This window comes from Xiphophorus couchianus, chromosome 16 (genome assembly GCF_001444195.1).
Source record: "Xiphophorus couchianus chromosome 16, X_couchianus-1.0, whole genome shotgun sequence".
Classification (NCBI taxonomy): domain Eukaryota; kingdom Metazoa; phylum Chordata; class Actinopteri; order Cyprinodontiformes; family Poeciliidae; genus Xiphophorus; species Xiphophorus couchianus.
Genome location: NC_040243.1, coordinates 14,062,614 through 14,077,753, shown reverse-complemented (window position 1 = coordinate 14,077,753; position 15,140 = coordinate 14,062,614). Strand labels below are relative to the sequence as shown.

Here is a 15,140-nt window from a genome sequence, read left to right as displayed (position 1 = left end):
GTTATTACTCAAGTCACAAATATTTCAAGCCTTTATATCTTGTAATGTAAATTATCACAATTTAGAGATAACAAAGACAAAGAATTCAGTGTGTCTGACAATTAGAATATTGTCAGAAAGTTGAATATTGGAAACTAATGGTGGAACACAGTATTAGCTACTTAGCTTAAAACACCTGCAAAGATTTCCTGAGCCTCTGTCTCAATGCTCTCTCAGTGCAACAAAGTCATGGGAAAGATTGCTGACTTAACACATGTCAAGCAAAATCTATTTAATGGTTTGAAGGATCTTCGCAACGAGTGGAATGACTCACTGACGAATCATATTCTGTTTCTGGGACAATGTCACAATTGTCTTACCTGGGAGAAAGAGAGAAGAAACTGAACTGCATGGTTAGTAGGCCAAATTTCTTATTTCAGATGTGATTAACGTTTGTATTTCCTTTGGAAATTGGTGTCACAGAGTTCAGAGTGAAGAGTGAAGAAGCACAGAATCCACACTGCTTGAAGTCCAGGGTGAAGATTTTACAGTGAGTGATGATTTGGTGTTCCATGTCATGTTCTGGTGTTGGTCCTCTCTGTTTTCTGATATCCAAAGTAAAAATCTACCTAGATATCTGAAAGCTGCTTCAGTGATCATGGTGTTACTCTGCTTGGTTGGCCAGCAAAGTGGCCTGACCTGAGACTCAGTCTATGGGGTATAGTTAAGAGGAAGATAAGACACCAGACTCAGCAATGCAGAAGAACTAAAGGCAGCAATCAAAGCAACCTTGTTACATCTCAGCAGTTACACACGCAGATATTCTACATCTCACCATCTTGATGAAACAATTCAAGTAAAAGAAGGACCAACCAGGCACTGAGTGTCTAGAAATGAGCAGATTATTCAGAATATAATTCTCTTTAAAATATATTTTTTTATTGATCTTAATATCTTGATTTTCAAACATTGAAAATGTTTGAAAATCTCCCCAAAAGCTTAAGCAGAAAAACCCTGCAGAAGGTTAACTAAAGTTAGACTAACTAAGACATCTTTTTCAAAAAGATAAGAACACATAGGATTTAATTTCAAATTCTGCACAATATGTGGTTACAGGTGTGACATGTGTTTTTAGAATAAAATTTAAAACAAATAAAAAAATTTCTCTCCAATTACCAAACTTGCTTCAAATATCTATTTATTATAGATCATGTATTTGTCTATTCAAACACGGTAATATTTTACCTTCTACCACCTAATGGCGGCACTAGGTAGCTCCAACAAATAAGGGGGGAAAAAAGGTGCACCTCAAAATAACAGATATTGACTATGACGTAACAACTGTGGGTCCGTTTCTTTGAGGCGCATGCGCACTTAACACACTTCAGCATTGTGCTGGTGCGCTCGCGAACAGGAAGATGACGTAGGCGTCCTCTCCTTCACCACTTGCTGAGCAACATGGAAACAAAGGCCTGCCCCTTTTTTCATGAGGATTTCTTCACAGCCAGCGTTACTTTACGTGTAATCAAGATTACTAAATCGGATTACGATACTTTTTTTGTGTTTTAGCCCGTCTTTAGCGGCAGACATTGCGTCTGAAATGGATGTGGAGCAGCATGATATCTGCGGGGAGACTAAATCGGCCATTAACACTTGGCGTTATCGCCACCATTTCACGTACAAGGCTGATCAGGGGAAAAATATCATCGTCCAATGTAATCTGTGCCTGCCGAGGGTCAATCTGCTGTCCACGTCGAAAACCTCCACGTCAAACCTAAAGAAGCATTTAGACGTAAGTTAGATAAACGCAGCGTGAATGTGAAGATCTCCAGCTCAGTTTGTATTCAGGTTTAAAAACCGAGTAAATGAATGAACAGCTCTCCTAATGAATAACGTTACACATGGTCCCATCATGGCGCTGCAGACTTTTCCAAGAAAATAAGGCAGCTCCTTGTTCGATAGTTTTGTCGGGGTTTTTTTTGTATTGCACAAGTTTCTAAAGTTGCACGAAGTTATATTACATCCACCCTGAAACATGTCTTTGTTTTTTTCAGAGAACACACTTGGGCTGTGAAGCCAGGCCTGATGCAAAGAGAGGGAGGAAGAAGGAGGAGTACAACGGTGAGGAAAGCAGACACTGCCAGCTGAAAAAACTCAAAGCAGAGATCATCTCTAAATGCCTGACCCAGTCCAAGATTGATGATCTCATCTTCAGCTTCATTGTGGAGGATTGTCAGTCTTTCTACGTGCTGGAGCAGCCTGGTTTCCAGAGGCTGATCACAGGTTTGACAGAGGGGCTAAAGGTCATGGACAGGGTGACCCTGTTCACCAAAGTGGACCAAGGCCTCACCAGAATGCGGGAGGAGCTGCTGGTCAAGCTCAGTAGCATCCAGTACGTGTGCACCACAGCAGACATCTGGACGGCCAACGACAGGAGCTTCTTTGGCATTACGTGCCACTGGATCGATCCGGAGTCACTGGAGAGAAAGTCTGCTGCTCTGGGGTTCCCGCGGTTGCAGGACACGATCACATACGACTCCATCGCTGGGCGGATACACGACACCCATGTGGCGTACAATATTGAAAATAAGGTCCAGACCACGGTCACCGACAACGCCAGCCCTTTTGCCAGCGTCTTCAGAGAGTTTATGGCGGACAGTCAGGAAAGGGATGATGACTTTGGGTTCTTCGAGAATGTGAGAACCATCCTGGAGGGTGAGCGAGAGCAGGACATGCTCTTGTTCCTGCCCCCGGTGCAGCGATGCGCGTCTCACGCCCTGGAGCAGATTATCACTGAGGACTTTTGGCAGACCATCTCAGAGGGGCCCATGTGTCAGCTTCATTACAGCTCCATGACCAAGGTGTTCTCCATATGGAACAAGTGCCACCATCTCCAGGTCGGAATGGAAGTGGCAGAGGAGATCAGGAAGATGCCGCTGGTCGTCCCAGCTGTTGTCCGCTGGAACATGGAGTACTGTGCCGTGCAGAAGATCATCTCCCTCAGTGAGCGGGAGCTGACGGAGCTCTGTGCCCGTCTGGAGGTCACCCGCCTGCAGCCGGAGGAAATGGCCTTCCTCAAAGAATATGTGACTGTGTTCCACCCTCTCGCATTTGCGCTCGAACTCTTCCAAGCGGAGCAGAAGTGCTACCTTGGTCTCGTCATCCCAACCATCTTGAGCTTGAAGAACAAGCTGAACGAGCAGAAGGACGCAGCCAAATACTTTGGCGACGTCATCAACAGCATTGCCGTGGCGATCGATGTTCGATTTCAGGAGTTTTTCTCCAACAACGAGGCAAAGATCGCCACGGCAACGACCCCTCAGTTCCGCCTGTGGTGGATGGCGGCCTCCGAGAGGGAGGAGATGTGCTCCCTGCTGGCCACCGAGGCTTCCCAGATGGAGCCCTGCGACGTGCCCGAGGCCAACACCAGCCGCAATCTGTCCACGATAAAATCCGAGGACGACTTCTTCAGCTACGGGTCGGCGAAGACCTCCACTCAGAACCAGCAGCGAGGAGTGACGGAGGAAATCCGCAAGTACGTCGAGGGAACGGGGAAGAGCCTCGAGTGTCTGCAGGATTTCCCCAGAGTGAAGCAGCTTTTTCTCAAATACAACACCACCCTGCCTTCGACGGCCCCCGTCCAGCGCCTCTTCAGCCAGAAGGGCAACCTCATGACCTCGCAGAGAAACTTTCTAACAGACGACTACTTTGAACGCATTCAGCTTTTAAGATACAACAGCACCGTGTGTCCTTTGTTAACAGAATGACTTTTTTGTCCCAACCTTTCAGATTGTGAGGAATCAAACCGTAATGTGCTAAATCATGACTGAAAATAACAAAACGTCTCATTTCAGGCGCTTTAGCCTTGAGGTGTTTTTTGCATTTTCATCCTCTCCGTTTTTTATTAGTGAAGCATACTTTTGCTCCTTCACAATGGACTAATGAAAAGAAAATATCTGATTGACAATCATTATCACTGACATTCAGAAAGAATGAGCTGACAAAAACCATCTTCCTATTGTGCTGTTTTTATGATTTTAGAAAAGCCCAAAAAGCTAAACTGAAAGGATTTTGTCTTTTTCTACAGCTGTTTAGTACGAATGCATCTTGTTCTGTATGTTTTATATCATATATAAAAAGGCAAACAAAACAACATGTTTGAATGTGTCTGCTTTTTTTTGTCCCATTTGAACTAACAAAAAGGCAATTAGCAATGAAGCTTGCTAACTTACAGTTTCAGATAGTTTCTCTATCTCTTACTCTCTCTATATAGATACATACATACACAAGGCTAAATTAAGAGTTTGTGCATTTCCACCAAGAAATTAGCCATTTTAAATGAACTCTGCTAATTCTGCCAACACTTATCAAATATTCAGCCAGAATTGCCCTTAACACTTGTAGATGACCAAAGACTGCAGTCAAGAGGCGACTTAATGAGACATTGGATAGAGTATTTGTAAGGCTTTGACTTTCCATGTCTAAATCAAAGTCAAAGTTAAAATTGTGTTGAAAAAATAAATCTCCAGTTTAACATGACATTCATATCCATGGTGAAAGTTTCTGTAAAGAACTATTTGTATGCAGCTTTGGCTTCATCAGCATACACTGATTGGTGTTCATAGATGCCTGTATTTATAAGCAAGATATTCGCAGATAGCAAAACTCTAGTGCTGCAGCGTCTCAAGTGTACTCCATGCCATGTGCCCAGATGTCAGCTAAGAGCTTTCGTCTCGTCAGACAGCTGCCTGGAGACCAACAGGAGCTTGTCAGAGAATACAAACACATTTCTGCGCAGGCTCTGCACGGACCGAAGCTGTCAAAAACAAAACTCTGGGGAGAATCCAAAACCATTCCACAGAGAGAATGAGAAATCATAGTTTTAGGTTGTTTCTTTTAGTGTTATTGCATGTCTGAATGTTAAGGTATGCAAATTCAAAAGAAGTCCTTTTGCATATAGCAGCCACAGAGGATTATACAGACAGACATGGACTGCTGAGAAACTCCACTTCTAACAGTGAGGCAGGATTTCACTGCACACATCAGATAAGTAAACTGAATAAGTAACAAAAGTTATGCAGAAAATCCCAATCTGTCACAGTACAAGCTAGTGATAAGTTAAAAAATTTGTTTTTTAAGCTAAAGGTCTCTCAATCTGTACTTTGTGCTGTTTCAACATGAAAATTAGTTTTAGCTGCATGTTTTTCGGCATACAAAATATTATTTGCCAGGCTACTCCTAAACCAAAGACCGAACAGAGGAACCGGCTCTAAAGAGGAAAAAGGATTGGAATGTGGCTCTGTGGTCCAAATTTATATATTAACAAGAATTTTACATTTAATTTGGAAATCCACATACCATAGGTAGATACTGATTTTATTTTCCAGCAGTTAGCACCTCCCCACACTGCCAAAAAATACAATATCTGGTTTAATGATCATGGTATGTGTCTGATTGGCCAGCAAGCAGAACTGATCTAAACCCCATTTGGAATCTAGTTTGTCAAGATACCAGATTCAACATTGTAAGGCCAAAATAAATATGTGTCAAGCCAAAGGACCCAGTAAGTCAACCTGTACTTTAACACTTCAGCAGAGCCACAGGTTGATTTCTGCAAATAGAGTCCCAATAAAGTATTGCATGCATATTCAGCACAGCACTAAATATAGGAGTTTTACATTATTGAATTACTGAAATAAAATAACTTTTTGATATATTAATTTATTGAGATTCCCCTGCAACTGTTGGAAGATCCTAAGGTTTGGTGGAGCAAATGCTGCTCAGCATTGTCTTACTTTTCATTTCATTCCTTGGTCATCATTCAGTAACATATTATCATGAAGTACATAAAGGTATTAAAAGACAAAGTATATTTGGAAGTATACTTAAGTCAACCTATATTTCTGCTCCTTTTGGGCAAAGATGTGAACTACAGAAATAACCAGGTTGTTTTCTAAATAACTTAAATAGAGGGAACAAAAAAGCAAAACAAAGCCAAGTTTAAAGTTTGATCCAAATTTAAGTCTTTTAATGTTTTAAGAAAACAAATTGTATAAAGTATTACTTGTGAAAAGACCTAGTCACACCCCACACATTAACACACGTTTAGAACAGGATCATGTTAGGCACAAAGTTGGAGGAGAGTGCGTAGTCATTGTGTTTGTTTTATTACCTCCCTCAGTACTTAAACTTAGTTTACCAAGTGCTTGTCTATTCAATCCTCTCATGCTTCCCCCCGTTTAATAAAAGCAGCATGGCAGAAATAAATACTTTAACATGACTTTACCCACCGAGTCTGTCAGTACACTACAATAGGGTGGGGAAGAATTAGAAGGAGTTCAAGACATAGCTGAGATAAATTTTTATTCTAATGCCCCTCTGTTATGTTGCATGTGGTCCTAGAAAAGCCCCGGTCACTTTAGGAGGAGCTTGGCAGGACCAAAGTGACCCAGGTTCTCGCAGGACTTGATCCAGCGTTGAATGTTAGCGGCAGTGGCGGATGTTGAGCCGTTCTGCGACAAACAGCAGTAGCAGGCAATATCGGCCAGGGAGAACTCCGGCCCACAGAGCCAGGGGGCATGACCCAGAGCGGAGCCGAGGGCCCGCAGGACAGCGGCCTGCTCCTTGGCGCTGCCGTCTGCCAGCTGGTAGAAAGCAATGTCCACCCAAGTGTCCACCAGCGTAGCCACAGCAGCGTCGCTGGGGTAGGGAGCGAGTAGCTTGAAGAGGAAGCGTGCTACATTGGCCTCGCCCTCAATGGGACACATGTTGCGGATGCTGAACTTCATTTCCAGTTTGGGAACTGTGAACAAACAAGGAGAAAAAAGAAACATACAGGCGCTTTTCAATAAATCCAATCATCACCAAGAAGGTAATTAATTTCAGTAATTTAACTGAAAAAGAGACGTTCATGTACATTCAAAACATAGAATGACAATTTACAAGTATCTATTTATTAATTTTGATGAGAGCTAGCTGCTCATTAAAATTCTAAATTCAGTTTCAAAGAAAATTTAAAAATCAAATAAAGTGTTTTCTGGTTGAAATGTACGTTCACATATCACATGAACAACAGCATCAGTGCCAGAAGGCATAAAGACAATCTCAGGTTGCTCAAGATGTTGCCTGTGCATCTTTTCGTGACCACACTTTTTCCTTCCATTAAATTTTCTAGTAATATGCTTCAACAAAACCTTATGAATATCCAGCTGCTTTAGCAAGGATTTAGGGTTCTTAACCCTTCTTATGGAGGTCAATGAGTGTCTGCTGGACAACTGAAGGCAACACGCCTCCTCCTAGTTTTATTTCATAATTTAACTGAGAAAATGAAACTGGACTTATCAGTTTCATAATCATACCAGTCACCAGAATACCACATTTAAAATGTATCTGTAAGTAACAAATCTATTCCCTTTTTTAACTTTTGATGACAGCATAATGTCAACAAGTATAGGTAAGAAACAACATAAAATATTCTGCTGTTTTCCTCATTCTACTGCTTTCAGGTAGTTTTGTTCCTGATAATTACAGCCATCGATCATATAAAGTTCCACCTCTTAATCACCCCACAAAGCAGCTGAAAACCTACTTGAAAGCTCATGTCTTTTTGTTTCTTGTAATTACTTTGACCTGGTAAATAGTACGGTAATTAAGTTTTATAACATCAGACAGGCTGAGCAGCAATCTGCCCACATGCTTTCACATGAGATTACATCCAAATTAAACAGCACAGATGTGTATTACGCCTGTGTGGTTCAACAGAGATTAACCACACAGGCTTAGTAGGTAGATTTCAGAATACTATCATGCATTAGTGCAGAATTTAAAATCATATACGCTGTGTTTTTTTATTTTATTTAAGACATTTTCTGCCCTGACATTTGAACTACATATTTTACTGCCAACTTAGTTTCATGAAATGTGAGGTACAAAATCTGTTTCCCATCACAACTGAAAATGGCAACATGGAAAAATATTAACAACTTTATCCCTGCTTCCAATTTGCTCTGTTTTTCTGGTGTTTTCTTGGTCTTTGTGATGTTATTCCCTCATGTCCTGTGAGAGACCTGCGAGGCCTTCACAAAATACACTGAAATTTGTGGCTGTGACAAGTTCAAAGGGTATGAATACTTTCGCAGGGGACTGCAAAAACTCTTCACATTGCAAAAAAAAAAACGTGTAGCTGCATGATAAATTAGAATTTACCATTCAGCATATTTGGACAATCAAAGGACGTGATATGACAAGTTCCAGTCTCTCACCAAGTATCTGGCATGCTAAATCTAATGAAGGAGCCGCTTGTTGACTTGAGATGTCAGGAGCAGTAGCAGCTAATAAGAAATAAGAAATGAAAAGAATACTACAGCCAACAAATATACAGCAAGAATAGAGGAGAGTGAATAAAGCGTGGACCCAGAAAGCTGTTTCCTATGTGCAATAATATTACAGCCTCAGGAGCGTAAACACATGTAAACAAAACAGATTAAATCTCAAAGAGCTACACGGATGATGGTGTAACCACATAACACTTTTGTGCAAGAGAACTGTAGATGACAAAAAATAATAAGTCATGGGCTTGTGAGTGTCCTCAACAAGGACGATATGGAACTAAACTTTATTTTTGGCTGGTCTGTGGGAAGCTTTTTCCAGTCCGTTTACACTATAACAAAGATTTTGAGTGATAATAGGGCATTCATCAAGAAGAAAATGGAAAAACAAAATTGGTATTTGCAGGTCTGAGCTTCACAAAATCTCTAAACAGTGTATTTCTACAAGACCTGCACAATGTGCTGCAGTCATTACTGTAATATCAATAGGTGTAAAATGGAAATACCAAAGGACTTCTTGGATGCAATATTTCAAGTGTTGTGCATAAAAATTCAACATGCCAACAATATATTTTGCAGGTATAGTAGACTTTCACAGCGTTCCATTCCTACACCTGTTGTTTACTTTTAGAGGAAGCTAAAGCTCAGGAAAACGTAAGCTAATTTTGACAGATATTACTGTCATAGCATTGAGAAATAGTATTCCAATTCATCTTGTGCAGTCTTGATCTCTGCCCAAATAAAAGAATAATCTTGTAGTCTGAACCTGGCTGAACATAACTATAATGAACTTGTGTCAGTGCCCGCTTACCATCCTTCCATATGAGGGTGAAGCCCAGCTGGAACATATGGCGAGCGTAACTGTCTGCGTGTTTGGGTCCCAGGCAGGACAGGAGCTGTGGCGGCACGCTGCTGACCGAAGAGTGGACGTGGACAGTGGAGAGAACCCGATAGTGCTGACACAGCAGGCTGTGGAGAACCAGCAGCGTGAGGGGAGGCTGCGCAGGGTTTGCATTTATGACGATGTCACGGAGAGCACCCAGGTCCTAATTGGACGAAGGAAAATGTGTTGTGAGTAATAAGTCGATTTCTCTATCCACAAATGGGAAACTGTCTGTCCAAATCCTCTAACATACCAAGACTACTTCCGATATAGATAGGGGGAGCTAGTTAGTAGAGTCTTACGATTTCTCCAAAATCTAAAAGCCCTAATGGAACAGTTAGCTGTACATGCTATGACATGCATCACTTCTCTACCTTCCCCAGAAGTGCGTCAAGGTTTTTAGTTGCTTTAAAGATGTCACAGCTGGAGCTCTGTGAGGAGAGGCTGCTGCTGACAGTCACATCCAGATCTGCATCTGGGGTCGTCACAGTCTTGGCGAGGCCTTCCACCGCCGCTTTCAGCTCGTACAGCTTCCTCATGATCTCATCCTGACGCGCCTCCAGAGCCCTGACTGCTGGGTCCATGTCGCCATTCTGGAAAGACAGAAAGATCTAGTTTAGCTTTTTAAAGCTGAAGTGACTGAAATTTAACCAATACATTAACATGACGACTAACAATAACAACAACTCCCTAAATACATAACTATTAAAAAAATAATAATAAGAAGAAAAACTTTGCTGAAGTTTTGCATGCCTTGCTAATTACCTGATCTAGATACTTTATAATTTCATAAGGGCCTAATTTTTGGAATATGTATATAAATAAATAACACATTTCCATATTAGAGTTTCCATTATAGGAAATATCATTAAATAGTAATTAAGGGGAAGCTTTAGATGCTACACATTTGCTGGACAGAAAGGAAAAGAAACACTTGGATATTACTGCAAAGGAGCACCGAGAAGGTTTTGCTGACAATGCTAAGTTGGGTAAACTGCTCCACAGAGCAACACTGATAAACAGGGACTAGGCAGAAGTATTTACAGGAAGCTTAGCCTCCATCTTTAACTCTTCCATCAGAGGAATGGCAACAGCTTCAGGAAAAAGAAATGCTTGTCTGACATTTTGGTGAAAATAAAATTAAACTATAAAAGTACTTTATTTAACACACTGTTACATCACAAAATGTTGTGTTCTCCTTAAGAAAAAAAAAGAATTGACATTTACAGTACATAAAGCTGTAATTAGAACAAGCATAGCAGAGAGGTAATGTTTCGAAAACAATTTGAAAAACAATGCCAAAAGATTTGAGTATTACAAAGTTCAACACTGTAGTCTTAGAACATTCTTTCAAGTCATAAAAAAATAACAGAAGAAACTTGTTCAGTCAGAGTATTCTGCAAGTCAGCTGTTCTACCTTAAGAAATGCATCTTGTGACTAAACCTGATCTACTAAACCAACAACAAATTAAATACAGTGTGCCAAAGATCAGAAATGATACACTCTGTTTGTCTTTAATGATGGACTGTTAATTTTAGTCACTAAAGGCGTTCATTTTTATATATATATATATATATATATATATATATATATATATAGGTATATATATATTTCACATTGCTAAATAAAACAACTTAGAAGCTAAAGAACTGTGTAATTTTGGCATTCTTACGTTCACTATAAAACATTGCAGTGTTGATTTTCTTTCTGATCCTATTTAAGTAAACGCCGATTATAACCATGATCACAGCAAACATCCATTGAGAGATTTATTATTGAGCAGAAAAAATCTCAACCAGCAGTCATCTGGGTGATAAGATGCAACAACAAATCTGTGAAAAAGCTCACCTTTTTGACACAGTAATACATTTTTCATCAGCAGCTCAGTATCCCTTCTGCAGAAAGTGATCATTTCTTAGTGGGCCAAGTTAAATCTAGGTGGTGACTTATTTCACTTTCATTTCCTTAAACCCACACACGAAGTTGACCTAAAAGATAGATTTTCCTATAATCTTTAGTCACTAAGGTCATTCATTTAGCTTTTGATAATATAATACTTCCATAATCTCATGACTATGTAGAGCACTGGTTGCATCAGCCAGATTTGACATATTCACAGTCATGTAAGCTCAGGAAGCTAACTTGGCTAAAAATAAACAAGCTGGGACGAACGTATACCAAAACACAACAAGGGGGGGAAAAGGCACAATGTTATAATTGAGGCTTGATAACTCTAAATCCTGTCTGAAATTAAACCAGTAAGCGGTTACCTGAAGCACATGGTCCGAGCTGCAGCTGTTCTCTTGCCTCGTGTGGATATTTGGTAACTTGTACATGCAGGTGGGCAAATCAATCTTTATGTCCGGAGAGACGGGCTTTACCTGGTACATGGACATGGCGGAGCACACTCGGACCTGTGCCAGGGACAAACACTTAAAACACAAAACACTAAAACCCTCGGAAGAGGTGTGACGTCGACAGGCAGCGAGTGCTGCTAACACGCCTGCACCGGAAAGAGAGGCCACGGTGTCGTCACATCCGGAAGAAAAAATAAATAAATAAATAAATAAATAAAAATTTAGTTTTATTCTTTTTTAAAATATAAACTAATTTGTACATTTAATTTGAATTTTCATGTAACAGTATACAATTTTAATATAAAAGTAATAAAATTTATTTTTCATCAGTTTTAGTTCTAAAGAACTTCTTGCATTCTCCAAACACTCTAAAAAATAGAATTCGTGTATTCATGCGGAAATGTTCCATTCTATTTTATTTTATTCCTTTTCATACGTTGGTAGTTTGATGAAGTCAGAATTTGATTGGATGCATCTTTACTCAGGGTGATTCACATTTAGGAGTTTACATTAATGTTATTTTCAGAAGGAAAAAACAACATTGAGATGAATGAAACGAAGATAAGATAAGATAAGATAAGATAAGATAAGATAAGATAAGATAAGATTTATTGTCATTGTCATCAACAGATTACAACGAGATTGAGATTTGCTCGACTCGAGTTAAAATGCAGGTTATGTGTATATACATAATATACAAAGATAAAGAAATAAATAGTACAAAATGAGAAATAAATAGACATCAGAAGATGGTTGCAGCGCCTGGAGGTGTCGCAACAGAATTTACATTTTTAACAAAGAGGTGTCAAGAGCAGAAGTTCTTATGCCTTTGAATTTAGTGCCAAAGGCACTAAATGATTGCCATCGGGTAAAAACTGTTTTTTAGGCAATTTGTCCTGGTTTTTATTGCTCTGTATCTCTTGCCTGATGGTAGCAGCTGGAAGAGACCATGGCCAGGGTGTGAAGAGCCGACAAGAGATAGAAAATGCTCGTCCTCAAGAAAGAAAACCTTTGCAAAAGATTTTCAAGTACAATAAATAATCTTAAAAACAAAACTGAAGTTAGTTTCTGGTAAAAGGGCTGCTTAAGGGAGAAGCAACTGATATAATCAGACAAATAATCAGACAAATTATAATACTATGTAAATTCTGGCATTTAAAAAAAAAAATCAATAACAACGTACAAATCAATAACATATTAACACGGTAACAAATCAAGAAATATTTCCAAATGTTAATTTTTTACAACTTGAAGCATTTTAAACCAATACATACAGCAGATACAAACTATGTTCTTGTACAGTGCACATCAATTCCACTAACAAAATTAATGGTACACTGCATATTTACTTGCAGTCCTAATGCAACAGCAGGATTCAGCATATTGACAACGCTGTGTACAAAAACTTTACTTTACTATAAACCATGTGTATCATTTGGTTACCTTCTGATTTTTCTTTCTTCAGTGAATGGAAACAGGTAGTCAAAAAAATCAAAATTTGACTCAGGTTGTCCAAACACAAGAGGGCGCCATTTAATCGTTCAGATTATTTCCGCACACGAGCAGTAGATGAGATTACAAAATAACTGGAAATGATTATGATTTTGATCATAGGTGCATTCTTTACAATGGTGAGCTGAATCCTGCTAAATGCAGATATTATATCTTCATTTCTTTTTGCATTAGTTGACATAATATTTAAAACAGATTTGTTGTCCTAAAAACAGAATGAGACATAGTGAGTCTTTAGATCAGAACACTAACACTGTATTTCCAAATAGCTCAACAGGCTAAGTAGATAGAAAGTAGCATTAGAACAACACAGCTTGTATACAAACAGAAGGTCTCACTTCAGCATAAACTGTGTCTCATGTTTTTTTTTTAAATATGCATTTTCTTCTTTCACCGAAGGTATCCATGTTGGATAGAGTGCCCGGAAGGTTTACTCAAGTAAAAGTAGTGATACTTTAAAATAATATTACTGAAGCAAAAGTGAAATTTATGGTGTGGTCAAACTACTCCTTTACTTTTTTTTTTTTTTTTTAATTGCTCAAGTCAAATGCATAGAGTAAATGTAACTAGTTACTACCAGCCACTGGTGTTAATTAATAGAACATTACACCTACGTAGAGAAGGACATTTACTGATAAACACTTGTGCCCCATCTTGCTCATGTTCAACATCCAAGACCTGAAAGGAAGCTAGCAAAATTGTGCACAATTAAGTTTAATATTGCAACAGCTTGTTAAAACTAAATTATTCGCAATTCAACGGAGCCTGACGTGTGAGAGGAGGAGTTTTCATAGGTAATGGGCAGATCTTGTGGCCAAGAAAGCCTGAGGTGCAGACAAATTCTTGGCTCTTTAGAACACCCTAAACAAGGCAATCGGTCTGGATCTGAGAATTGAATACCATTAGGTGGTGCCTTATAAATGTGCTGCTTTAACTCAGTCCAGAATTTAACAAAAAAGATGACAACATTTAATTTCCAAAATGGATGAGTGGCACAAATCTAGAATTTTGGAATTTACAAGATTAATGAGAAATTCAACATATAAATAGGCAAACAGCTATAAGGTCTTTGTCTACAGAGACAAACTTGTTAAATAGCCCATAAAACCTATGTTCAGAAACCTGTGTTAATTGTCTGTCTTGTTTTAACTTTTTTGTAATGGAAAGACCTTTTTTGTAATGGAGAATTTTGACGTAAAGTTTAAATTGACTAGAGGTTGTCAAATATCTACATTTTTAGCTGCAAAGATGATTTCCAAAGGGTCAATATGACGAAAGAAGAGAGACATTCAATGTCTTTCTCTACATTGAGTGTAGAGAAAGACTCTACACTCAATGGACACTTCATAACAAATACCTCTTCAGTAGCTTGCTAACTAGCTCATAACATGGCAATGCATTTAGATGTCTAGATGTAATGGAGATAATTTGCTAAAGTGAATTTTGACTTTGTGACTTTGACAAGTTGTTTGGGCAAGGCGGAATGATTTGAATATTTTAGAATATTTTGCACCTCCATGTCTTTGGATTTAGAGAAAATGGTCCCAGAAAGAGAAAGAGGCAGTTAGGGATGAAAACAAATTTTTATTGTCAGAGTATAATAGGTTTGATATTACAGAAAAGCAGCAGATAACAACTTGTTACAACCAAAGTATCCGGCTGTCATCTCTAATGCTAGAATATGCACAGGATCAGCGATTTTAAACTCTTACTTGGCCTTGTGAGTCTAGATTTCAGCAGCAACATTCATTCCTCCACATGGCGGTGTATTAGCATAGATTTCACAGTGCACATCTCAGTGCAACAAAGCATCTTTGTGATGTTGGGGTTTTGAAGATTTATATCATTGATGTGCAGCTGGCAAATCTATAAAAATCATTTATTAACATGGGTGTATATAAAATGATAAAATATTATTGAAGTCTGTGCTACTTAAAGATGATGTAAAATTGTTTTAAGTTAAGCTCCATATTTACACACAGACACTTTTTATTGATAGGACGATTTGGGCAAAATAATATTTATGACTACAGAATCCACAAGTAAACCATGAGCAAACCTCTGCAACTAGACAAATTGCC

General features: G+C 39.0%; 2 protein-coding genes across 3 annotated transcripts; one reads left to right on the top strand and one right to left on the bottom strand.

Moving 5' to 3' along the window:
* The first annotated feature begins 1,317 nt into the window (after positions 1 to 1,317).
* On the top strand, positions 1,318 to 4,132 carry LOC114160457 (uncharacterized). The gene is made up of 2 exons (XM_028043058.1): positions 1,318 to 1,771; positions 2,034 to 4,132. Exons 1-2 carry the CDS (start codon positions 1,580 to 1,582, stop codon positions 3,744 to 3,746), a joined length of 1,905 nt encoding a protein of 634 aa, XP_027898859.1. The 5' UTR covers positions 1,318 to 1,579; the 3' UTR covers positions 3,747 to 4,132.
* A 1,846-nt stretch (positions 4,133 to 5,978) lies between these two features.
* Positions 5,979 to 11,723, bottom strand: aimp2 (aminoacyl tRNA synthetase complex interacting multifunctional protein 2). 2 transcript variants are annotated; one of them, XM_028042827.1, is made up of 4 exons: positions 11,572 to 11,723; positions 9,564 to 9,782; positions 9,118 to 9,352; positions 5,979 to 6,781 (listed from the first exon to the last, which is right to left on the bottom strand). In XM_028042827.1, the coding sequence occupies exons 1-4, from the start codon at positions 11,584 to 11,586 to the stop codon at positions 6,393 to 6,395; spliced, it is 858 nt and encodes a 285-aa protein (XP_027898628.1). In that variant the 5' UTR covers positions 11,587 to 11,723; the 3' UTR covers positions 5,979 to 6,392. The 2 variants fall into 2 exon arrangements, with proteins under 2 accessions (XP_027898628.1, XP_027898627.1); XM_028042826.1 differs by having other exon boundaries at positions 11,461 to 11,720.
* Positions 11,724 to 15,140: the final 3,417 nt, after the last annotated feature.

Excerpts from the sequence above, each read along its gene's own strand:
- LOC114160457 (XM_028043058.1), top strand. The coding sequence starts at position 1,580 with ATGGATGTGGAGCAGCATGATATCTGCGGGGAGACTAAATCGGCCATT. Across the intron at positions 1,772-2,033 it reads ACCTAAAGAAGCATTTAGAC|AGAACACACTTGGGCTGTGA; the intron begins GTAAGTTAGATA and ends TGTTTTTTTCAG.
- aimp2 (XM_028042826.1), bottom strand. The coding sequence starts at position 11,586 with ATGTCCATGTACCAGGTAAAGCCCGTCTCTCCGGACATAAAGATTGAT. Across the intron at positions 9,783-11,460 it reads GCTCGGACCATGTGCTTCAG|AATGGCGACATGGACCCAGC; the intron begins GTAACCGCTTAC and ends CTGTCTTTCCAG. Across the intron at positions 9,353-9,563 it reads TTGACGCACTTCTGGGGAAG|GACCTGGGTGCTCTCCGTGA; the intron begins GTAGAGAAGTGA and ends TCGTCCAATTAG.